Source organism: Podarcis liolepis (genome assembly GCF_965112155.1).
Source record: "Podarcis liolepis genome assembly, chromosome: 11".
In the NCBI taxonomy this organism is placed as follows: Eukaryota; Metazoa; Chordata; class Lepidosauria; order Squamata; family Lacertidae; genus Podarcis; species Podarcis liolepis.
Window position 1 is genome coordinate 58,979,050 of NC_139565.1, and position 25,869 is coordinate 59,004,918.

The 25,869-nt window shown below is 46.1% G+C and overlaps 1 protein-coding gene across 2 annotated transcripts in view; it reads right to left on the bottom strand.

Moving 5' to 3' along the window:
• PIK3C3 (phosphatidylinositol 3-kinase catalytic subunit type 3) overlaps nucleotides 1-25,869 on the bottom strand; it is a 121,947-nt gene that overhangs the window by 85,758 nt on the left and 10,320 nt on the right. The window contains exons 5-14 of one of the 2 annotated variants that reach the window (XM_083465821.1): nucleotides 20,796-20,822; nucleotides 13,267-13,353; nucleotides 11,444-11,539; nucleotides 8,380-8,451; nucleotides 7,195-7,299; nucleotides 5,591-5,683; nucleotides 4,188-4,373; nucleotides 1,879-2,033; nucleotides 1,454-1,544; nucleotides 223-290 (exon numbers count right to left, since the gene is read on the bottom strand). In XM_083465821.1, coding sequence (XP_083321947.1) covers nucleotides 223-290; nucleotides 1,454-1,544; nucleotides 1,879-2,033; nucleotides 4,188-4,373; nucleotides 5,591-5,683; nucleotides 7,195-7,299; nucleotides 8,380-8,451; nucleotides 11,444-11,539; nucleotides 13,267-13,353; nucleotides 20,796-20,822 — 980 coding nt within the window. The remainder of the gene's footprint in view (nucleotides 1-222; nucleotides 291-1,453; nucleotides 1,545-1,878; nucleotides 2,034-4,187; nucleotides 4,374-5,590; nucleotides 5,684-7,194; nucleotides 7,300-8,379; nucleotides 8,452-11,443; nucleotides 11,540-13,266; nucleotides 13,354-20,795; nucleotides 20,823-25,869) is intronic. The other variant, XM_083465822.1, reaches the window with a different exon arrangement.

The following is a 25,869-nucleotide window of genomic DNA, read 5'->3' on the forward strand; positions in this document are numbered from 1 at the left end:
ATGATGCAAACACTCAGCTTTCCTGAGGTTGAGGGGTCTGGGTTTGGTCAATGTCTGGGCTGGGTGGGGGATAAGGGCGAGGAATACTAAGCAGGGGTGAAAACGGACAAGCTTTTGCTCTCCATCGTCCTGCTGGTAACTCACTGCGTCCCACTTGCCAGGAAGCTAGAGCGGCAACTGTTTCTGGCGCACAAAGATATCAACCCCCTTTTCTGCACTTACCAATACAAGTAGTTTGCCAGCGTGGAATTCTTGCAGGCTCGCGAGATCAAGAACGTGCAAAGGTCTTGCTGAAAGTACAGGGAAACGTCGCTTAAAGGTTGTGAAACGGAGAAGGACCTTTACGTGTTTGAAACGCACAAACAGCTCTTTGGGATATTTATGTGATGGATATGTGCCACTCTGCTTTCTCCTAGGTAGAGAAAGCTGGAGGGGGAAAGTTACACACACACACACACACACACAGGTCAGGTTCAAACATAACACCGGTCACAGTTTGGCACTAAAGAGAGCAATGTTGTGCTCAGGAACTCCATGGATAAGGGATACCTAATGCCTTATACAGTGGTGCCTCGCAAGACGAAAAGAATCCATTCTGTGATTCTCTTCGTCTAGCAGTTTTTTCATCTTGCGAAGCAAGCCCATTGACGGATTAGCGGATTAGCGCTATTAGCGGCTTTTAGCGGCTTATCTGCTGATCGGATCAGCTGATAAGCGGTTTAGCGGCTTAGAAAAGGGGGGGAAGGAAAAAAAACCAGCAGGAACTCACAAGACATTGTCATCTTGCGAAGCAAGCCCATAGGAAATTCGTTTTGCGAAGCACCTCCAAAACGGAAAACTCTTTCGTCTAGCGAGTTTTCCGTCTTGCGAGGCATTCGTCTTGCGGGGCACCACTGTACACTATACTGCAAACTGGATGAAACACCTAGGAAAAATATTTAGAGAGAAAGTTAGCACTGGTAGCTCAACAATAAGGATAGGATTAAATATCTGCTGTCTGGTTCGGAGAGGTTGCGATGTCTAATATTCACAGTGAAGGTTGCTCATCTTAGATTTCCCTCGTTATTTAAGATTCTGGTTTTTAATTGCATAGGTCAACAGAATTTCCCCTCCCTCTCCACACCTGCCCTCTAAATCTGTTCTAGGGCTTTCCCCAACCTTTGGGGGCAGATTTGGTGAGCTGGGCACCCACGTGGGGAGAGGAGAAGGCAGGAAACTTCTGTCACAGAAATGGAAATCCTTGCAACTACTTTGTTTGAGATTGCCCTCTGAAGCCCAAGACCTCTGCAAAGTAGGCCACAGTATAATTCAGGTGGGGTTGAGGCCAATGTAGCTCACAAGAAACTGCTCTGAGAGATCATGGTTGAACTCAGAATTGAAAACCGGAACCTCCCCAGCTCCAACAGAGCCCATTCTCTTAAAACTTAAGGGTTCCTGTCAGTATTTTACTCACTTCAAGGTTTTCGCTGTCAGCAGGCTCCTTTGATTTTGCTGCAGAAGGTGGGGAGGAGATGAGAGGCAATGGGCTCGTGATGATCTGAGAGCTGACAGGAGAATGAAAATACATGGATTTTAAGGCCTCTTTCTCATGGGAGGCTGTCTTAACCCAAGGCAGACCCTTGAGTCCATGCAGTCTAGTATATTTTATTCTTCTTCTTATTTTTGGGGGGACAACCTCAGATCCCAAGGGGCCACATGAGGATACCCAGCCCCCTCTATCAGGCTCCTGGGAATCTTCTCAGGCTGAACATGCTCCTCCTCAGTCACACCTGCTCTCCCCAGGAAGACAGGATGCAAAACTATGCAGTCTAGAAAGTTGAGTAGGCAAGACTCCCCACTCCCCTACGGACCTCCAGTCAGGTTAAGTCTCTCGCCTACCTGTCTATTTCTGCAGGATTCGCCCCAGACGTCGCCATGCTTTCTGTCATGGATCCCTGACTGTCTTTCTTTGTAGGTTCCAACCCATTCTTGATGTCATCAAAGTTTTCGTACTTCAAGGCCTGGACCAGCTGGAGCAGATACATCAGGAGATCCTGAATAAGGAAGAGGACAACAGCGATTTGTTAAGCTGCCGGGATCCCAGGATTTTTGGAAGCTAACCTATCTTGCTTATTTACTTGCTTCTTTCTCTGTGTGTTTAGGTAAAAAGTGCTTGTGCAGTTGGGTTTCCCAATGGCGCCTTCGGTTGGCCACTGTGAGAACAGCATGCTGGCCTAGATGGGACGTTGGTGTGATCCAGCAGGGCTCCAAATGCTGTTGGACTACAACTCCCATCATCCCTGACCGCTGTCCATGCTGATGGGAGCTGGTGCGAATTACAATTTGCATCATTTGGAGGGGACCTTTTAAGCCACCCTTCCATTAGGCAACTACACCAACTACAATCAATGTAATGCAACATCAAAACGATCAAACCCCATTGCACTCAGGCATAGGGCTAGGACATTTTAAAACCAGCATTGGGCACATGGCCCAATCGTTGGACATATGACCCAACTGTCCTAACCCAACAGCTCACATTTTAATGTCTGAACGCCACTCTGAAGAAAAATATGTCTTTAGAGCTCGTTCCACAGAGGTCAGCAATGTAGCTCACCTGACTTCCCTGGAACTAAATTCCATAAATATTGAAAATTAAGAAAGGGATGGATGAAAGGGGATGGATGCAATGCTGGAGATGAAAGAGAGAAGCAAGAGGGCGGGGAGGAGAGAAAGAGAGTGGGAAGGGAGAAAACACATACAGACGTACCTTGGAAGTCAAATGGAATCCATTCTGGAAGTCCGTTCGACTTCAAAAATGTTCAAAAACCGAAGCACGGCTTCTGATTGGCTGCAGGAAGCTCCTGCAGCCAATCGGAAGCAGTGGAAGCCCAGTTGGAGTTTGACTTCCAAAAATAGCCCACAAACCAGAACACTCACTTCTGGGTTTGTGGCGTCCAGGAGCCAAAACGTTTGAGAACTAAGCTGTTCAAAAACCAAGGTGCGACTGTACTGGGATAGCTCAGTCAGTAGAGCATGAGACTCTGACTGTCAGGGTTGTGGGTTTGAGCCCCACGTTGGGTGAAAGGTACCTGCATTGTAGGGGGTTGCACACCCGCCCATCAGATGCCAAGGAGATAAATAACTGCACAACTTTCAGCAGACATCTGAAGGCAGCGCTGTATAGGGAAGTTTTTAATGTCTGGTGTTTTATTATTTTTTTATAACTGTTGGTAAGCTGCCCGGAGTCAGATGGGCAAGGTACAAACAAACAAACAAAATGATCCTTGTGGTCCTTTCCAACTCCACGATTTTATGATTCAGGTGTGGTACGTGTTAGGGTGTGAAACCTAAGACGCTGGCAAGTTAGCAATGTCATGTAACTTTAAGTAGTCAAGCTCGTTAAGTTGTTAAGTTGCTCAGTATATAAAGAGTGTTTGTTTTCTCTGTGTTTGGGGCGTGAAGCAAAAATGTCCGAAAGCTCCGGAGGTGTTTCTGTTATCTTTCTGCAATAAACCTGTCTTTGGAAAGACAGGCTTCCCTGTGTCGTTATTTCTTTGCTGCTGAGACTCTGAAGCTTGTACTGCAACAAGAATCTCTGCACTGGACTTACTTAATACTCTGCAAAGAGAGCTGTTGCTGGTGGCGCAGCGGAAGCGTTTACTGGACCAGTACACAAAAACTCTCTTAGTACGCTGGTTTGACATCAACTGATAGAAAGTGCCTACAGAGGGTGGTGAATACAGCACAAAATAATATGGGCTGTCCTGTGAATCCAGAATGTGAGGGAAATTCTCAGAGATGATTCACACCCTGGCCGGCACTTTCTTGATCTCCTGCCCTCAGGCAGAAGATATAGAAGCATGATTAGTCACACCAACAGGGTAAAGAACAGCTTCTATCCGTGGGCTGTTAGGCTGCTGAATGAAAAGATAACTACAGGGCAACTGACTTTCAGGGCGTCAGTAAACGCGGGGAATTAAGACTAAGAGAGCTGAGTGGGGCGTGCTCGTGTAATCTCACTGTATACAAGTTGTAGAAGTAACAATAAAGTATTTCAATTTCAAAAAGTATTTCAATTTCAAAAAGTATTTCAATTTCAATTTCAACTTCGATTCTACATGCCAACCTATGGAAAAAGTCAGTCACATGTGTCTGGTTGAATCTAACCGGAACGCAGGACAAGCGACAGCGGGGCATTCCCATACCTCGTCGTCTGCCTGCTGCAACCTAGCGACGGCGTAACGCCTGACTGTGGTGTTGGTGAAGTGCGAGGACAAGAGCTCTAGGGAGTCCTCCACGTCCATCGGCTTCCACTTCCCCAGGAGCTCCAGGGCCTGCTTCGCTTCCTGCGGGAGGTACCAGTTGACGCACTTCAAGAACTTTGTCAGCGCCTGGAAGACAAAAGCTGCAATCACACAGGGTCTCCTTCCTCCTACTGAACTAGGCATTTCTAACTTCATCCCTGCCTTTAAAACAACAGCGGCAACACAGCAATGGCAACCATAAAGGCCCATGAACAGGATCCGAACCACAGCAGGATCAAAGGCTTTTTTATTGGCTTAGCTGCAATCCCATGCAACTGCCCAAGAGTCGTTGACGTTTTGTTTCTTTTCTTGTCTAGCTGCCCTTCTTTTTCCTCACTATGCTTTGAGGAGATTTCACCCCTCCCATATCCCAAGAATCTGCTGATGTTCTCTGCTGATTCTTCAGAGAGGAGGGGCAGTTTCTGCTCTCTACTTATTCCGCTCCAGCCTCACATCAAAGTGTCGGGGGGGGGGAGAGAGAGACTGAGTGTTAGAGAGAGATCGTGTGTATAGATAAGGTTGCTGCTAAGAGCAGTTGCAGACACTCCGTGCAGTTCAGCATTTTCAGTTTAGACCTCATTTAGCTCTGTATATAGTCGTGTATTATAGTTGCAGATAGAATAAAGAAGATATTCTACAGAGCAGCTCTCCGAGTCGTTTATACTCTGCTGTACTCTGCTATACTCTGCTGTGCGACGACTGCCTTCTTGTGGAAGTGAATCTGGTGCTCACAACTCTAAGCTGTGAGTCCACAGCACTTTGACCTGTTCCTGTGCAGAAGGTGGTCTCTGGAAGTGCTACCCCAGCTCGCCTAGCCCAGTCGGGGCTGAGTGGATGAGTCCAGTTGGTGACACTGGCTCAAGGGCGATGCTGACATAATCCCGAGGTGGAAAGCCTACAGACTGCAGGGGCCGTGGTAGGATATTCAGCCTTTCACATGGTTGCAGGATAGCAAAACGTGCAGAACAACAGAATATTTTAAAATATTTCAAACTGTACACATCCACAGAGGGAGGAAGGAAGGATTTTTAAAAACACCCACCCACACCCAGACACATGTTTCCATGTTTTGATGCCTGCAGCATTAAAACACACAGTGGTACCTCTAGTTACAGACTCAATCCATTCTGGGGTGCCGTTCACACCCTGAAAAGTCCATAACTAGAGTACCGCTTCTGCGTTCACATGCAGCGCCATACAGAGCTTCTGCACACGCGTTTGCAAGCCAAAAAGACGCAACATGAACCCAACGCAACACGAGTTATAACTGTAATTATAAGAATAATTTTAATTCGGGCACTCGCCTTTTCCTGATGAGTGAGATAATATCGGAATTTCCACACAAGGTCCTGCTCTTCATAAGTCAGCTGCTTCGTTGGTGGATAACTTACGATGATCTAAATAAAAAGGCACTTATGGGTTTCTTTTATTTGGACCCAAGGGGTGGGGTGTTGTGCGTCACATCTTAAGCACACAAACACCAAACCTCTAAAATGATACCTATTAATAACATAAAGGAGGTCAGAAGTGCCTCCTCATCTTCTGCCTCATTCGTATTTAGTTATATACTGCTAATTCATAAATAAAATATCAACACAGTACACAAACCCATATAATAAAGAAAAATGAAAAGTTAAAATCAGAAGCCAGTTTTTACTATTGTGGAAAGGTGTATTCTTAACTTGTCCGTATAAGCCTGACAAAAAAAGAAAAGTTGAGAACTGCATTTTCAGTTTACAGTGGTACCTTGGTTCTCAAACGCCTTGGTACTCAAACAACTTGGAACCCAAACACTGCAAACCCGGAAGGAAGTGTTCCAGTTTGCGAACGCTTTTCGGAAGCCAAACGTGCTCTGTTTTGAGTGTCAAGCTTCTGATTTGAGTGCCACACTTCCGTTTTGAGTGTTATGCTGAGGTCTGTTTTTGCTATTTATTTTGCATTTTTATGGCTCTTTTTGTTTTTTGTGTGTGACTGTGTAGAACCCAGTTGAGCTACGAATTATTTGATTCTGTGACTGCAGGACATTGTTTATTGCTTTCATTTTATGGATCCATGCTCTTGTTAGATAGTAAAATCCATGCTAAATTGCTGTTTTAGGGGTTGTTTTTAAATCCCTGGAATGGATTAATCCATTTTGTATTACTTTCTATGGGAAAGGGCACCTTGGTTTTGGAATGCTTTGGTTTTGGAACAGACTTCCGGAACGGATTAAGTTTGAAAACCAAGGTACCACTGTTAAAGAACTGGGAACCTTCTGTTCTTCAGCCAAACAAAACCTGCATTAGCCCCACTTCTTACGAACACTTGATCTGGCCATGCAGCAGGAGACTATCTTGAGCATCCTGCCGCAACCCCAACTGCTTTCAGGCTGCTCCTTAGTCCTATCACCAGGGGCTTATCTCAGGTGGTCCCTTGAAGCTGATACTTCAGTTCAATTGTATTCTACATCCAAATAAACTGAAGTCACAGCTCCAACATCGCCGATATCCAGGCTACCGAGACACCAGAGAAAAGCTGGTGCTGGATCTGCAATCAGCTGGCAAAATGTGGCTGAAGAACAACGTGATTTGATGCAATGATTGCAAACCATAGTTTGGGCTAACGTTGAAGTCAGAACGAACAAACCATCGCCATGCCCTCTGGAGGCTAACCTGCAGGAATGCTGAGAGGCTGGGAAATGCAAACAGATAAGGTGCTCTAAACTACAGCTTGCCTGTACTGTTTGGAAGTCTTAACCAAGGTTTAGGTTTGCAAACTGTGGTCAGCACTAGCCATAAATCAGTGTGTGGTGCCTTAATCTGGTCAGTTTGAGAGGGTGAGGCTGAAAATCAGGGTACAGTTAGCACACACAATGTCTTGTCAACAATACCCAACATCCGTTCAAAGGTGTGGGAGAACAGCAACATACGTTGAGCTGATCTCGGGTAGCAGCGTTGGGCTTGAGATCGTGGTCGGAAGGTCCGCTTCTTAAACTCCGAGCAAGCTTGTGGTGTTTCCTCTCCACTAGGTTTTCCTTCAGTAAACAAAAGTTAGTTGAGAGAGAAGGAATAAGTGGAAGTTTAAGGAAAAGGAGGGAACATTTTATCATATGTGGTGGGATTGTAAGGTAATTAAAAAACTTTGGGAAATGATATACAATGAATTGAAGAAAATGTTCCATTTAACATTTGTTTAAAAACCCGAGGCATTTTTGTTGGAGATCGTACGGAAAGACCTGCCAAAAAAGTTGAAAAACATTTTCATGTATGCGACAACGGCCGCGAGAGTTCTGGTAGCACAAGGATGGAAGACTGAAGAAACCCCAACTAAAGAATCATGGCAAGAAAAATTGATGGACTATGCAGAACTGGCAAAACTGACATATAAGCTACGGGACAAGGATAACTGTGACTTTAAGGATGAATGGGAACCTTTCACAAAGTATCTGAAGACGCAACAAAGCGAACTGGACTCCTTGGCAGGTTTTGAATAAACATTCACAATTTTTTTTACTGATAATAATCAGCTAAACAGTTTGAGGATCTATACAATTTTGTAACATGCAGAAAATAGCATTATTGGAGAAACCAAAGACTGGAACTGAGGGAAGTCGGGGGGTGGGGTGGGGGGATGGGTTCTGTGGGGGGGAGGGAGGAAAAATGGGGGGGGGAGAAATAAGGATATGTTTTTGGATAATATGTTTTGCTATAACTTTGAATAAAAAAAAAATTTGAAAAAAGAGAGAAGGAAAATAACCTTGCATTCACACAACAGTTTATTCCGCTTCCTCAATGTTCCCCTAGTTTTAACTTCTGCATTATATCTGAGTGTTGGCATGACTTAAAAGCCACCTTTAGAAGCTATCTGAAGACAACCCTGTACTGGAAAGTTTTTTGATGATTTATGTTCTACTGTGTTTTTAATATTTTGTTGGGAGCCATGCAGAGTGGCTGGAGCAATCCAGTCAGATGGGTGCCATATAAATAAGAAGATTATGATTACTTATGGGAAACTGAGGCATCCTCATTTGTACATTAAGGTGCATGAATACACACTCCCCATTTCAGCATACCCTTGCCATTCCACGGACTACGTTGTGCAGAAAAGGACTCACCATAGACATCTGTGGATCTGGAACCTTGACGATCTCAGAGCTCGTTAAAATGGGCGATGACTCATCACCGTCCTAAGTCACAAAGAGAAAGGAACATTAAATCTCTCAGCTGATAAAGATCAACACAGCTTGTCAAAGGGACTTAATGTGTTCCAGAGACAAGATTTGGAAACTCAGCTCTTAAGCCGCAGTACCTTGAAGAAAGCCACATGGATGGAAGTGAGGGGGAACATGGAAATCCGACCTTGTGGGGAAAGAGACAACACAACAAAGCAATGGAACGGAAACACATTTTGAAATACGCAATGGCTAGGATTTGTTTTCGAATAATCTAGCAGGTTCATCAGTATAAACCCAGGGTGAAGGCTATTTTAAGAGATTTCCCTTCCCTTCTGTTTTGAACAGCAAATCCCCAGCTCATGCACATCTTGTTGCGCATTCATGAGAATGCCATCAGAGCAAAAACCACACGTTCCCTCTCCATTTTCATGACACAGAGAGCAGGACTATAGCAGAGCATGCAGTCTGTATTCTGGCCTTCCTCCGAAGGAGGTCCATAGGGGAGCGCCATACAGAAGGTGATCCCAGTCCATTCCCAGTTACATCAGCCCTGTCAAATAGGCTAGTTTGAGAGAGCGAGAGAGACTGGGTCATCCAAGGCCCACCCAATTTCCTTCGCTGCTTGACATGAGATTCAAACTCAAGTGTTCATTTTGGCCCTGCTAGGACCACAAAACCATCAGTTTCAGCAGCAGTTCAGGAGTCACAATAAACCAAAAACAGAGGGACGCGGGTGGCGCTGTGGGTTAAACCACAGAGCCTAGGACTTGCCGATCAGAAGGTCGGCAGTTTGAATCCCCGCGACAGGGTGAGCTCCCGTTGCTCGGTCCCAGCTCCTGCCAACCTAGCAGTTCGAAAGCACATCAAAGTGCAAGTAGATAAATAGGTACCACTCCGGCGGGAAGGTAAACAGCATTTCCGTACGCTGCTCTGGTTCGCCAGAAGCGGCTTAGTCATGCTGGCCACATGACCCGGAAGCTGTACACCGGCTCCCTCGGCCAGTAAAGCAAGATGAGAGCCGCAACTCCAGAGTCATCCACGACTGGACCTAACAGTCAGGGGTCCCTTTACCTTTAGGACCCCAAACCATCAGCTTCAGCAAGCAGTTCAGGAGTCACAATAAACCAAAAACAGATGTAAACTTCAACCCTCTGTCATCTTGTGCCGGCTGCCTGGAACTTTGTACGGAATTTCTGTGACAGTTACATGAGACCAATAGAACTACACATATAAAAATAAAAAAGGTAAAGGACCCCTGGACAGTTAAGTCCAGTCAAAGGTGACTATGGGATTGCAGTGCACATCTCACATTCAGGCCGAGGGAGCCGTCGTTTGTCCACAGACAGCTTTCCAGATCATGTGGCCAGCAGGACTAAACTACTTCTGGCACAACACAAACACCTTGATGGAAACCAGAGCACACGGAAACACTGTTTACCTTCCCTCCACAGTGGTACTTATTTATCTACTTGCACTCGCATGCTTTCGAACTGCTAGGTCGACAGGAGCTGGGGCAGAGCAATGGGAGCTCACCCCGTTGCAGGGATTCGAACTGCTGACCTTCTGATTGGCAAGCCCAAGAGGCTCAGTGGTTTAGACCACAGTGCATACTTCTGTTGTCTCCTGTGAGAGACGAATGCCAACCATACCTGAGACCTTTGGATGATGAGATTAAAGGAAACATCATGTAATCGTCATAATAAGATGCTATAAATTACTCAAAGAAGAAAACAGCAATGGTTCTTTAGCCAATGTGAGAATGATAACATTACTGGACTGTTTGGAATACAAATCCTGGACTGTGTAAAAGCAACCAGAATGAAGAAATATTAAGAAGAGCAGGGTCTCAGATACATTCTGCACCCCCAGATAGTTTAGGGGCATCCATCGTCTGCATCTTATGCAGCTTTGCCTACACGAGTAGTGAAAATAAATGAAAACTGCAATCATTTTTTCTTCTTGTCTGCTTGCTTACTGCTTATTTATTTCTTATCTAACTCTTCTTCACACATTCCTACCCAGCTGATAACAACAGGATTCTGGAAAGCAGTTACTGACTGGGCAACAATCAACATCCCTACCAAAATACTAGGATAATTGATTTTGTTAAGGGCTGAAGGAAGTTAGGAAGAGGCCAGATCTTCAGTTAGGGTAGGAAACAGCAAGCACTTGATTTAATTGCTTGTCAATATATCTACCAGAAAAAATTATCAGTGCAACCACACACACCCAAGCAAATGCCATTTCTAAGCTATGTCATTTTCAAAGGCACTACATCACATTACAATGCTTTACAATGCTTTAAGTTGCTTTTCCCACTCTTTAAATTTCAGATTATGATTATGAAGGTAGTGAACATGCCTTACAATTTTGCGCCTTTGGTTATAGTTATGTCTCATGCCCTGCCACTCTGGGTTTGCAAATGAGCAAAGTCAAACCTTGAATAGAGACCCAAATCAATGTACAGCGATTAATTAATGAAATAACTATTTAAAAAATGTATAAGCGCAAAACCATGTAGCATGCCCCTTGAACATAGCCCATGCATTTTTGTAAAATGCATCCTTTCCAACCCTCTAATCATTTGAAATAAAAGAGTCCTGCAAGACTTATCTGCACAAGTTTTAAAGTTGTGATGGTGGGGGTGTTTATTAGAAGGGGGGTTGGGGGGGAGTGGGTTGAGGGCAGGAAACAAAGGAGGAAAGCTGGGCCAGTGAATCTGAAGATTCTTAAAATTACTTTCACTTAACAAAATTCTATAAACTTGAAGTGCATTACATGAATGTCTGGAACACGCAATCACAAGACAGCTTCTGTGTTTCATTTGCATGCTCACATAAGTGTCTACCACCTGGCAGCTGTGTCTGCTAGACTGTCCTGGAAGGGCGGGGGAATAAGTATTCCACCGCCAGCCCCGACACGAGGGGAAACATGCAAATTTGTTTGCCTGGCGCTTGAGATGCAAAAATAAACAAAAACCTAAAAGCTCGTGAAAGATGCGTACCTTCTCGTAATAAACTATCCCGTATTCTTTGTCATCGCATTTTGCGCAGCGGAATTCAATCATCAGATACATAAAGTTGGAACTGCGCTTCTCACTCTGAAAGCAAAGAGAGAGGGGGGAGGAAGAGATTTAATGCCAGGATAAACTGCGCTGAGAAAGAAACACCTGTTGTTTGTGGAATGGGGAAAGAATGAATTATCTCCTGCGCAGGAAACTTATAGATCAGATCTCCATGCTGCTGCTGCAGAACCTTGGTTTGTGGTAACCCAAAACTGGGACGGCTAAACTGACTGAAACTTCCAAAGTTGCTACAAGGAAGGTGTTTTCTTGGCGGGGGGAGAAGCACAATGATGGCAGGCTGTAGATGTTCTAAAGCATGGAGGTTTGGAGTCTCTGCTTCTCTGTAGACCCACTATTCCCATGTTTTGCAAACTTTGTTCTCCGGTTATTGCTGGACTGCAACGCCCATCGACCCTGACCACTGGTCCTGCTAGCTACAGGTGATGAGAGTTGGGTCTCCAGCAGCTGGTGGATGACAAGTCTGAGAAACACTGCACTAATCCGTTGGGTATTGGGGACCCACCATCAGGTCACAGCTGGATCTAAGTTGGGTTGCAGGAGAAGCACCACAATGCAAATATATGGTAAGAACGAGGAAGAGGTGGGTCTCCAAATTCATGTGTGGATTAAAGATGGGCCCCTGGTCAGAAAAGACTGGAGACTACTGCACTAAGGTGCTGGTTTTAACCTTTAAAGCCCTATATGGTCTAGGACCCTCGTACCTACGGGACTGCCTCTCCTGGTATGTCCCACGGAAGACCTTGCGGTCTTCAAACAAAAACATCCTGGAGGTCCCGGGCCACAGGGAGGTTAGGCTGGCCTCAACCAGAGTCAGGGCTTTTTCGGCTGTGGCTCCGATCTAGTGGAACGCTCTGTCACAAGAGACTAGGCTCTCAGTCTCCTCTTTTCCAGGCTAAACATACCCAGCTCCTTCAACTGTTCCTCATCAGGCTCGGTTTCCAGACCCTTGATCATCTTGGTTGCCCTGCTCTGCACACGTTCCAGCTTGTCAATATCCTTCTTAAACTGTAGCACTCAGAACTGGACACAGTATTCCAAGTATGGTCTGCCTTGGGCAGAATAGAGTGGTACTATCACTTCCTTTGATCTGGACACTAGACTCCTGTTGATGCAGCCTAGAATCGCATTACCTATTTTTGCTGCTGCATCACACTGTTGACTCATGTTAAGCTTGTGGTCCACCAAGACCCCTAGATTCTTTTCACATGTACTGCTGGTAAGCCAGGTGTCCCCCATCTTATATTTGTGCACAGAAACTGATCCATTTCCAGCCTTTGAAGTGAAAAACCTCAGAGCCCGGAGGGCTGAGTCTTTAATTTAACACCCTAATCATCAGAGTTGCAGGTTTCGGCTCTATAATCAACCCCCAGCCCTTGTTTTTATCCCTCTCTTCCATTTTACTTTTTAACTTTTTTTAGGGCTTCCTCTAGTGCTGCATCCTGTTGCTTTAATATTGTTTTATCTCGTTATCTTATTGCTCTAACTCCCCCATATTGCGAGGTTGCAAGAAGCTGGGCTGGGCTGGGCTAAGCACCTTGCCAGGCACTGCCAAACGAAAGGTCGTGTCAAACTTTATTAGATACAAGCTATAAATTAAGGAAGAGAAACACCCTAAACATTTGCATGGAGTGTGGGTGGAGACTGGGTGCGCCCCCTGAATTACAGACATCCTGGTGCGCCGAGGTTTTTGCATCAGCAAGGCTCGAAAGCTCATTAGAAACTCAGTGCCCCCTATGACCTACCTCATTGATCATCTCGATCTCCCGAAAGGTCAGTCTGTCCAGCCAGTCGACTTTGACCATGTGGCCTTGTCGGTGAGATTTGGTGAGCTGCCATGGGTGGAAAGAGAAAGAGAGAGGTGTCATTCTGAATTCTGATCACAGAATCGTAGAGTTGGAAGGGATTTCCAAAGGTCATTCAGTCCAACTCCCTGAAACGCAGGAATTGGTTGTTTTGAAGACAACCGAAAATTGCTTTAAACGAAATATACATGGCATGTATTTCAAGCCTCGGCAAAACAGTTCAGCTGCCTTTATAACAGCCAGCATGTTCCCAAAATTCAGAGCATGCTAATCAAAGGAGCTGGGGGGGGGGAGATTTAGTTAACCTATTCAGAAAGGTCACAATCCACCTTAAAAAACAGTGTTCAGTCCCAAGGGCTTTGATGGGAGAGGTGCTTAGTGGAATTCCGAGCATGTTTCCCCAAGAATTAATTACCGCACAGAAAGTGTGCTTAGCATTGCAACTTTGCATGCTCGATCTCTTTCTGGAATCCATGAGACTGGAGGTGGGGGAAGCATTCCCAAATTGTTCGTTACAGAGCACCAAGGCTGCATTGAGATGGCAGTTCGTTCCATTACTCTGACATTTCTCTGTTGATTTCCGCATCTCAGTTGAGCTTTCACACAACGAACCAGCCAACTTCTGCAAATATGGCAGAATGCAAAAGAAGTTGAGCACTTCCAGGAAACAACCTGCTTGCAAACTTGCAAACAGAAATGAGTGTTAAACTTGTGGAACATATTCCCAGGAGTAGCTTCCCTGCGGTGTGAAACCTCAAATACAATGCTGAAACCAACAGCTGGGGGGAATGAAAGAAACTGTTGTGTGGACGCAGCCAACATTGGTGATGTCAGGAGTCATAGGGATAGTATTCAATTAAAACATTGCATAGATTAAATCATTGCATAGTCCATGAATAATCATAGCTTAGAGGTCCCGGGCCCTAAGGAAGTCAGATTATCCTCCACCAGGGCCATGGCCTTCTCACTGATGGCTCCAACCTGGTGGAATGCTCTGTCCCAGGAGACCAGGGCCCTGCAGGATTTAACTTCCTTCCGCAGGGCCTGTAAGACAGAGCTATTCTGCCTAGCCTTTAATTTGAATTCAGTCTGATCTTTTATTTCCCTTTTCTTCCCCTCCGTCCCCTTTTTATGAAGATCACCCGCTCTGAGACCCCACAGCTAATTCTCCCCTGGTCTCCTCGCTGGCCCAAATAGAACTAACTTAGCCAGCTAGCCCTGGTGATCATCTAATGTTTATTGGATGGATTTCCCCCCTAAATTGATTTTTGAATTCTGAATTTATTGTTATTTCCGTTTTATACTGTATTTTATGCTGTTTTTGTTGCATCAATTAAGTGTTTTAAATTTGTTATGAGCCGCCCTGAGCCTGGTTTTCTGAACCAGGAAGGGCGGGGTAGAAATAAAAAAATATTATTATTATTATTATTATAGATTAGCACAAGTGCAAGAGGATTTTTCTCCCTCCTGCCCCTGTGCATGCTCCATGCCTTCTCCAGATCTGCAGGAACTCCCAGCACAGATTTAGGGGGTGCATGGGGGGCGGATGGTGGGAAACACTGTGTTGTGCATGGATAAATCTTTGTGCTAATTTATCCATGCACAACACATTCACATGAGCACTATGTTGGATAAAGCCCAATATTACTTGCAGTGAACTGGTCTCTGGACATAAATTAAAATGGCAGGGAAAGTGAGCCGCAACCATCTCAGTTGAGCCACATTCATGGGTCTTCTCCAGCAGCTGGACACAATATCCTTTTGTGAGATTCAGAAAGGTAAACCCACGCTGTGTCTACAATCTCTGAATCTGAGGTTTCCTTTAACTCTCGCAAAGAGTGGGCTTTGACACAGTTCTTGCCCTTATTGACGTTTTAAAGGCAGCTAAGTTAGCTTCATAGGTGAATCATGTGTTGCGTCGGCGCAGTACCTGGTGGGTGGAAGATGTGTGAAGGACCGAATTTAAGTTTGATTAGGCCCTAAGCTACTGAAGGTAGCTGTCTTTTGTCAACAAAAAATTGTCGCTGTTTTTTGTGTGTTGAATATATGCTATATGGTATTTTATGAAGCTAATAGGTATCTAACTAGTGACATTTTAGGGAGCAGGCTAGCAGGTGGGGCCCATTACTTACGTCATAGGAACCTACACAACACAAAACACCATTGCTCTACGTAGGTTTTATTTTATTTGTTTTTTACCTTATATTTTGGAAATGTACATCCAGGTGTTTTTATTCCTTTAAATTTTGGGAACCCCCCCAAGAGAGTGGAGCCCTCAGCTATAGCTTGTTTAACTTATACGTCTGCTCAGTCCACAAAGAGGGTTTGGCTTGCAACCTACCTAAATATTTTCCTTTTGCAGAAGATTGGAACACATTTATTCAATACATGTGGGAAAACTGTATGCAGCTGAAAACGCTGGCAGCATTAAGATAAATTCAACCGAGTAAATAATTTTTGATGGATGCAAAAGTGGGAAATTGATTTGAACGGTTATGCAGGGATGTAAAAGATGTAAAATGACCCATGGAAAGAGAAGAATGGAAGTCATTGGGTATTTTAAATTTTGCTAAATGTTTATTTGAAATTGTAAAAAAGAAAATGTAATAAAAAATATTAAAGAGTAAAGGTTTTCCTTCTACAAAACAAAAACAAAACAAAAAACACCCAATAACCCAGACACCAAGTCTAAAACAAAAGCGTGAGATCGACCCTGTATGAAGATTTGCAGATCTATAATTTGTGGAAGTAAATTCTGTGCTGCAATATAACCTTCACCTCAACCGTCCTCATTGCTAAGAACAATGGCTGAACCTGTAATATTTATCATTTACGTTTTCAAGAGCTTTGTTAAGGTAGAACAATACTCAAAATTTACCGAATTAGGGGGAAACGGCATATAATGAGATGGTTCAATTTGCACAATGCAGCTCATCTGCAAGAATCAGCTAGGGCCAGAGGGTGCAGTTACTCAATCAAGAGTAATACACACTTCCAAAGGCCCCAGAGAATAGGGCAAAACAGCCTCAACGAACCCCCACTGTGCCTGCGTCTCAGAAGGGGACCCTCTCTTGGTAGCTTCGGACCCAAAGGCGGTCTACAGAGGATTTCAACAAAACATGCGAGACAGAAACACACATGCTCCACTCCCCACCCCTAGTGAACTCGGCCCCACCGGCCACGTATTATGCTTGACAACCACTGGATTTTGCAGTCCCAGACACACAGCCGAAACACATTAGCATAATATTGCTCGAAACAAGACGCACTCGGGGATAGGAGGCTTCAAGCAAACACCAATCCATACAGGACAAGAAACCACGCATGCCACTCCTGGTGTGAGTTTTTAGTCCGTATTATTATAAAAGGCAACAAGCCCAATGGCAGGGGAACAATGACAAGGGAGGTACCACTTCGTTTAACTCTCCTATGTTTTTTTGCGGGGTTGGGGGGGTCACAGCTGACCCACCAAAACGTAAACCAAAACTGCACTCCCGCCACCTGCACCACACGCATTGAGTTGAGGCATTGGGTTGACCGTTCTCCATGGTTTCAGGCACCACTCCCATTTCCCATGTCATGAAAATTAGATTTGGGCCAATCAGACCTCAGCTAAACTGAATTCGGGAATTGGACATCAAAGGCGGACTGGGCCTGAATGACCCCAATGTGGGGAATATTGTCCTTTAACACAACAATCACTATTTCATGTCGATACCATAGTTAGGATGTTGGGACTGCTGTATTTATCATCCTGATGCTTTGCTGCATTTTACTTAACATCCCCTAGTCATCTGAGTTAGAGGAGAAGATGCATAAGTAATGGGGTCTGAGAGACCCTACAGAAATTAGGGCAATTGCAGATCAACGGCATCCCTCTGTAGCGTTAAACCTTTCTGACCACAATCATCCATACAATATATCTTTTTCTTTTCACATATACAGTCATACCTCGGGATAAATATGCTTCAGGATAAGTATTTTCAGGTTGCGTGCTACTTCCGGGTTTTGCGCATGCACAGATGGTCAAAATGACATCACGCGCATGAGCAGAAGTGGTGAAACGCAACCCGCGCACATGCAGACGCGTCTTACGTTCTATTCAGGATGCAAACAGGACTCCGGAATGGATCCCGTTCACATCCCGAGGTACCACTGTACATAGAAAATTGGAATCATTGTCCAACGTACCGTATTTTTCGTCCTATAGAGCGCACTGGCCCATAGGACGCACCTCAGTTTTTTGGGGGGGAAATGAATAAAAAAAATTACACCCCCCCCCCGCCGCGGCTGCCGCACCAAGCCTTGCGCACACCTGCCTGAAGCACAGGGCACCCTACGGAGGGCTCCGCGTGCTTCGGGCTGCAGGCTGCCGCTCGCCCGAAGAAAACACTTGCAGAAGCCTCGCGGGCTCGGCGGGACCTCCTGCCGGGTGTGCAAGGCTTGCGGACACTCGCCCGAAGCATGGGGAGCCCTCCGGAGGGCTCCCCGTGCTTCGGGCGACAGGCTGCCGCCCCAAGCCTCGCACACCCGGCGGGACCTCCTGCCTGGCGCGCAAGGCTTGCGGACACTCACCAGGTCTGCAGGCTGCTGCCCGCAAGCCTTGTGAGCCCACGGGAACTCCCACCGGGCTTGCAAGGCTTGCGGATAGCTTCCTGAAGCCTGGAGAGCGAGAGGGGTCGGTGCGCACCGACCCCTCTCGCTCTCCAGGCTTCAGCGAAAGCCTGCATTCGCCCCATAGGACGCACACACATTTCCCCTTCATTTTTGGAGGGGAAAAAGTGCATCCTATGGGGCAAAAAATACGGTACTATGCTTTCAGACCAGAGGTTTTCAACCTTTCTGGGTCCATGGCTCCCTTGACCAACTATATTCTTTTTTTGCCACCCCTGTGGGGCTCAGGAGTCCAGTTATGACCCCCCTTGCCTGCAAAGCTGGCAGTCTCTCACCCTTTTCCCAACACCCTCCCTTGTGGAGTGTGCCTTCACCCTCTGTCCTTGGGAGTGCTTTGGGCAGCTACTGCCGCCGCCCCTGGTCTCTGAGCTGCCCCCCCTGCCCCAAAGAGGTGCCCCCTCACACTGCCCCACAGGAGCCTGGGAAGCACCCACTGGCCAGCCCCAGAGGCACCATTCGCCTGGGGACCTTATAGCCAGGACTGCTGCAACAAACAGCTGTGTGAGCCTTTTGGAGACAGAGACACAAGAGGGTATCAGAGGAGGGAGGGAAGGAAAGAGGGACAGAGGCCAGTGTTGCCCGCGGCAACCCTGACCATCCTTCAAGGCACTCCAGGGTGCTTTAGACAACGCCACATCATGTCAGTTCTGTGACAACGAAGAGCATGGCATTTTCATATGGAACCTATGGAACTCCTTGCCCGTGGATAAGAACCAGTGAAGGCGGTGAATGTCCTGTGTGAGTGTCTGGAGGTGGTTGGAGGATGGATGGCAGCTAACAGATTGAGGTTGAATCCTGACAAGACAGAAGTACTGTTTTGGGGGGACAGGGGGCGGGTGGGTGTGGGGGGTTCCCTGGTCCTGAATGGGGTAAAGTGTGCCCCTGAAGGACCAGGTGCACAGCCTGGAAATAATTTTGGACTCACAGTTGTCCATGGAGGCGCAGGTCAATTCTGTGTCCGGGGCGGCTGTCTACCAGCTCCACCTGGTACGCAGGCTGAGACCCTACCTGCCTGTGGACTGTCTTGCCAGAGTGGTGCATGTTCTAGTTATCTCTCGCTTGGACTACTGCAATGTGCTCTACGTGGGGCTACCTTTGAAGGTGACTCGGAAACTGCAATTACCGTATTTTCGCTCTATAGGACGCACTTTTCCCCCTTCAAAAATGAAGGGGAAATGTGTGTGCGTCCTATGGAGTGAAGATGCCATAGACCCGCGACCCTCTCCCGGCTGGAGAGGTGACACGCGGCTATGGCAGGAACCTCTACAGCCCCGTGTCACCTCTCCAGCCGGGAGAGCACGCGTGGAGCTAAAGAAGCACCCCGCAACCCTCTCCCGGCTGGAGAGGTGACGCGCGGCTATGGCAGGAGCCTCTGTAGCCGCGCGTCACCTCTCCAGCCGGGAGAGCACTCGCTTGGCTAAAGCAGCCCCCTGCGACCCTCTCCTGGCTGGAGAGGTGACGCGCGGCTATGGCAGGAGCCTCTCCGCTGCGCCTTTCCACTGCTCCCTGACCTGCTCTTTGGGGCTGGTGGTGGGCTTCCCCCCCCCCCCAGCCCCAAAGAGCAGGTCGAAAGGAACCTGAAGCCTGGAGTGCGAGAGGGGTCAGTGCACGCCGACCCCTCTCGCTCTCCAGGCTTCCAAGGTAGCCGCCTGAACGCACCTTAAACGACACCTTGTTTTAGAGCAGGAAAACAAGAGGGGGGAAGTTCTCCCCCTCTCTGTGCAGCGCCTCCTGCCGCTTCACTTAAGGGGCGCTGGGCAGAGAGGGGGAGATTTTTTTCCCCTTGTTCTCCCCCCTCTAAAACAAAGTGCGTCCTATTGTCCGGTGCGTCCTATGGTGCGAAAAATACGGTAATCCAGAATGCGGCAGCAAGACTGGTGGCTGGGAGCGGACGTCAGGACCACATAACACTGGTCCTGAGAGATCTGCATTGGCTCCCAGCATGTTTCTGAGCACAATTCAAAGTGTTGGTGCTGACCTTTAAAGCCCTAAACGGCCTTGGTCCAGTATACCTGAAGGAGCGTCTCCACCCCCATCGTTCAGCCTGAGAGCCAGTGCCGAGGGCCTTCTGGCGGTTCCCTCATTGCAAGAAATGCGGTTACAGGAAACAAAGGGACTTCTCGGCAGTGGTGCCCGCCCTGTGGAAAGCCCTCTCATCAGATGGCAAGGAAATAAGGAGCTATCTTATTTTTAAAAGACATCTGAAGGCAGCCCTGTTTAGGGAAGTTTTTAATGTTTAATGCTGCATTATTTTTAACACTTGATTGGGAGCCGCCCAGAGTAGCTGGGGAAACTCAGCCTGGGTGGGGTATAAATAATAAATTATTATTATTATTATTATTATTATTATTATTATTATTATTATTATCTCATACATTTCAGGTGCTTTTGAAGGATGCAAGCTCTCCCCTGCACACAGCTGTATGCTTTTATGAAAAACAGCCTAAACACTTTCCACAGCAATTCACACTGTTCTTATCACTTACATTACCTTCCTTATGACTCAACCATATATAAATTGGCAAATAAATACATTTCGGAAAGAAAACGAAACGCCCTGTGGTTAAATCCAGGCCTGTCTGACCCGTACCAGCAATTCATAAAGTTCATTTAGAAGCATAGGCGGGTTAATACGCACTAAGGCAGCTTCAGAGCAGTGTTTTGCAGCATAATATATGCAGCACGGAGAAAGCTTTCCAGTGATTAAGACGTTAGTCACCCGGAAGTTGCAACATGCATTTTTCCCCCCAAAGACAGACGCCAGCAAACCGTGGCTTTTTGGTGTTGCTACTTACTTCCTCCAAATGTTCCTTGCCAGAGGCCTACATTAAAGAGACCCATTCATTAGTTGTGAGCTGTGAAGGGGCAGCCATCTCTAGACCATTAACCGGAATCTAATATTCTGCTTTCTCAGAAATTTTGCATCACAGCCTAATTGGCAAAAGGGAATTCCATCTCAGCGTAACTCTATTACAGTATTAACAGAGATATGAAGGGAGTCGAAAGAGTGAGAAAATAGGATGTTGCTGTACATTCACAACCATCCATTTAAAGAATTACTGTATTTTCTCGTGTATAAGACTAGGGGTTTTTTTTTATTAAAAAATAATGTTTAAAATTGGGGGTTGTCTTACACACGGTTATATCCTCCCCTATTTTCTTAATTCGGAGACCCCCAAAATAGGGGGTGTCTTATACATGGGAGCGTCTTATACATGGACAAATGTGGTCATTTATAGTTGTATATAGTATATAGTCATGGTTCCCCCAAAGAATTATGGGAAGTGTAGTTTGTTAAGGGTGCTGAGAGTTATTAGAAAACCCCCATTCCTGTCCCACAGCTGAAATTCCCAGAGTGGTTTAACAATCAATCTTTCTTCTCCAGGAACTCTGATGGCTAAATCGCTCTTGAAACTGTATATCTGTGCGGGGAACAGAGATGGGTGTCCAAACATGTCTCACCACCCAAACTACAGCTCCCAGAATTCTTTGGAGAAAGCCACATATGTTCAATATGGTATCATAGTGTTTTAATACTGCAGAACCTTGAGGAACCAAAATGCTTTTCCTGTGCAGCATGAGCAGGAGCAGTGAACGATGTCCTAGTCAACAGTTTTTGCTCATCTTCACTTACCCCAAGCTATTCCCCTGCTCACAGCTGTGAAGAATATCCCTCTGTTATGAATGGTCCATGTCACCATTAAGAAAAAGAGGTAGGGACTGGCCAATATATATGCGGAGTGACTTTTGAAGGTCTCAGAATTCTTAACCTTGCTCAAGGTTGTCTTCTGAACTAGCCAGGTGTTTAACTGAGAATCAACCACAGTCTGTCCATCATTTGAAGAATAAGCCTTTAGAGCTGTCTGTCTTGCCCCTAAGTGGCAACTAAACATTCTGTTTTGCTGACTGCAACCTTGGTCTAAGGAGCCATTTGGTGCCTAGCTTATAAATCTGAGTTTCTAACACTGAATAGAATCATAGATTCATAGGAAATAGATGATGATGATGAGGTCCCAAGAGGTCCCAACCAAAGAGGTCCCAACTTAAGTTGACAGAATATGCGCAACTTGCAGGCTTAGCATACAGAATAAGAGAACAAGAAGAACATACGCTTAGAGAAGATTGGAAAACATTTGTTGAATGTATGGGGAAAAACTGTGAACAGCTGAAAACGCTGGCAGCATTAAGATAAATTCAACAGTGTAAATAAGTTATGATGGATGCAATAATGGAATGCTGAATGGTATAGTTTCTGTAAAATATGAAGGGATTTATGATATGTAAAATGAACCATGGGAGGAGAAGAAGGGAAGTCACTGATATTTTAAGGATGTAAAAATGAGTACTTTCAATTATAAAACAGAAAATATAATTAAGAAGTTGTATACAAAAGAAAAGAAAATAGATGATGATGATAAATGGATGGTGTTGTTGTTGTGGCCTATGTCAAACCACCTGCTCATCTAGCTCAGTTCAGAAACAAACCCTGTCTGAGTTTGGTAGCATGTGAGAGTAACTAGACTGCTGTCTCCCTCTCCTGTTCATAAGCCAACTGACACAGCTGCACATAGACTTCACATCCTCTTAAAAAGGGACTGTGGCGACATCTTAAGGAGAATCCCAAAATCACACGTGCTTCTGTGGCTAGGAGTCATCTACTGGGCGGGACAGAGAAAACGTCTCCAGGCACCAAACCAGTTCTGGTCCAATTGCTTATTCTTTTAAAAAGTCTGAATGTCAACCGAAGGTCACATATGTCTCCTTTTGACAACATCGTTCTCTCCAGATGTCCAGGTGCCCTTTCATTGCAAAATGGTTCGCTTTCAAAGCATAAACTTCTACTCTGCTTTAGGGAAGGGACCTTCCTCCGCAGGAATGCCCCAGCTGGTGAAACTATAAATCTTATACCCTGCTAAGAATGTCGCCCGAGGCAGACATAAAGTGCAGTGGTACTCAGTTTGGTGCTCCAAAGGCACCTGTCAGGGAACTGCCATCAGAGGCAAGGGAGAAGGAGAGGGTCTCTGATTCTGCAGGGGAAGGTCCAAGCGCCAGAGGGAGACTCGGCCGGGAAGAAGGGGAAGAGAATGAGTGTAACACCAGGGATCCAGGAGAGGAACGGGACAGGGAGGTGCAGGGGCTCCAGGACTCTTCATTGGAAGTTAGTGAGGAGAGCCCAAGCACCCCGCTGCCCACGCCCACCCTGCGCAGGAGACTCCCGCGCAGTGAGAGGCGGAAACGATTGGGCGTCAAACAACTCTTATGTTGGCAACGCTTTAAGAAACACCCACAGACAGATACTACGAGTGACTAAGGGTAGCCACGTTAAGATGGGCTGCGTAGTCCGGAGGGTTTCACCAGGCAATCCGATGCTCAAACGGAGCAGGATTACGCATGAGTAACTCCCAACCACTACAGCACCCATCACCCAACAGGAATGGGGAATCTGAGGCCCTCCAGAGGACCGATGGCCAGGATAATGGGAGTCACAGTTTGCCAAAATCTGGACTAAGAATCACATAGCTTTGCATTTGTGTTGCGTAATTTATGCTGGCATGGAAAGGAGAGCGAAGGATCTCCACAAGTCAAGTCAATTTGTAAGAGTCCTGATTCGCTCTACTCCCGTAGAAGAGATTGTCCAAATGCTTTGAAGTCCACCTCTGCAAGAAGACAAAGGGACTAGCCACTTACTTTTTTAAAATCGACTTTTGCTAGACACCCTAACCAGCTTAAAATACTTTTGCTAGATTTTACAGTTCCTCCAAGACTAATTGTTATATTTGTTATACAGTTCCTCCAATACTATCTGCCAGCACAGAGTGGTAACAGGGATTGGCTGGCCGATGCCGCACACATTTCCTTTTGAGTTCAACCTCGGCAATGTCGCAGTGACCTACCGACTAGAAATGTGTGGATTATAATGATCTTTTTTTGTATTAGAATCCCAAGGTAAACTAGCTTTATAAGAGGTATGTGCAACTTTAATGCAAGTTAGTTTATTGCCATGGTAAATCTCCAAAAGATCAAACTGACATATTTATAGCCCCGTTCCAGATATTCACTTCAATTTGCACAAAGCCATGGAGAGTTGCCTTGAAACCATGAAATCTGACATCCATATTTTGTAAAAAGGAAAAAGGAAGGGGGGGAAAGATTTAACAAGGTCTATTGAACTTGGTGCCAAAAGTGAACGATATGAAACTGTCACAAAAGCAGGAATCGACACCTCCCAGAGTGCAAGGGGAAAACACTGCACCAGATCTAGGACCTCAGACCCAACGTGCAAGGTGGAAGGTGTTACTACAGATCAGAACTTCCTTTCCAGACTGGAAGGGGAATAAGGAGACTTCCTATAGTTCAAACTTTCTAATATAGGGTGTAAAGTGAGTGGCTAGAGAGTTACTAGAGGAGGGCAACCAAAATGGTCAACCAAAATGGAGGAGGGCAACCAAAATGGTCAAAGGCCTCCAGAGGAGGGCAACCAAAATGGTCAAAGGCCTCCAGAGGAGGGCAACCAAAATGGTCAAAGGCCTGGAAACGATGCCTTATGAGGAACGGCTAAGGGAGCTGGGCATGTTTAGCCTGGAGAAGAGGAGGTTAAGGGGTGATATGATAGCCATGTTCAAATATATAAAAGGATGTCACATAGAGGAGGGAGAAAGGTTGTTTTCTGCTGCTCCAGAGAAGTGGACACGGAGCAATGGATTCAAACTACAAGAAAGAAGATTCCACCTAAACATTAGGAAGAACTTCCTGACAGTAAGAGCTGTTTGACAGTGGAATTTGCTGCCAAGGAGTGTGGTGGCGTCTCCTTCTTTGGAGGTCTTTAAGCAGAGGCTTGACAACCATATGTCAGGAGTGCTCTGATGGTGTTTCCTGCTTGGCAGGGGGTTGGACTCGATGGCCCTTGTGGTCTCTTCCAACTCTATGATTCTATGATTCTATGATTCTACTACAGCCCAGAGCTTCCTGCCCAGGGTAGAACGTAAGAGTCAAGGGAATTGCTACAGCTTAGAACTTCCTTTCCAGACTGGAAGGTGAATAAGGAGAGTTACTACAGCTGATCGCCATAGAATTGATGCTTTTGAATTCTGGTGCTGGAGGAGACTCTTGAGAGTCCCATGGACTGCAAGAAGATCAAACCTCTCCTTTCTTAAGGAAATCAGCCCTGAGTGCTCACTGGAAGGACGGATCCTGAAGCTGAGGCTCCAAGACTTTGGCCACCTCGGGAGAAGAGAAGACTCCCTGGAAAAGACCCTGATGTTGGGAAAGATGGAGGGCACAAGGAGAAGGGGACGACAGAGGGTGAGATGGTGGGCAGTGTTCTCGAAGCTACCAGCATGAGTTTGACCAAACTGTGGTACGCAGTGGAAGACAGGAGTACCTGGCGTGCTCTGGTCCATGGGGTCACGAAGAGTCGGACACAACTAAACGACTAAACAACAACACTACAACTCAGAGCTTCCTGCCCAGGGTAGAACATAAGAGGTAAGGGAATTGCTACAGCTCAGAGCTTCCTTTCCAGACTGGAAGGAGAATAAGGAGAGTTCCTACAGCTCAAACTTTCTTATCTAGGGTGGAAAGTGAGTGGCTAGAGAATTTCTACAGCTCAGAGTTTCCTGCCCAGGTTAGAATGTAGGAGACAAGGGAGCTCATAACTTCTGATTCGGGGTGGAAGGTGAAAAATGAGAGTTACTTCAGTTCAAAGCTTCTTATCTAGGGTGGAAAGGGAATGACTGGTGTTACTACAGCTCAGAGCTGCCTGACCAACAAACAAACACACACTTTCCAGGCAGAGCTACAATACAACATATGGTCTGGGTGGTTGCTAACCCCAGATCTCTCTCGTGTAACATTAAATGACGGAGGGAG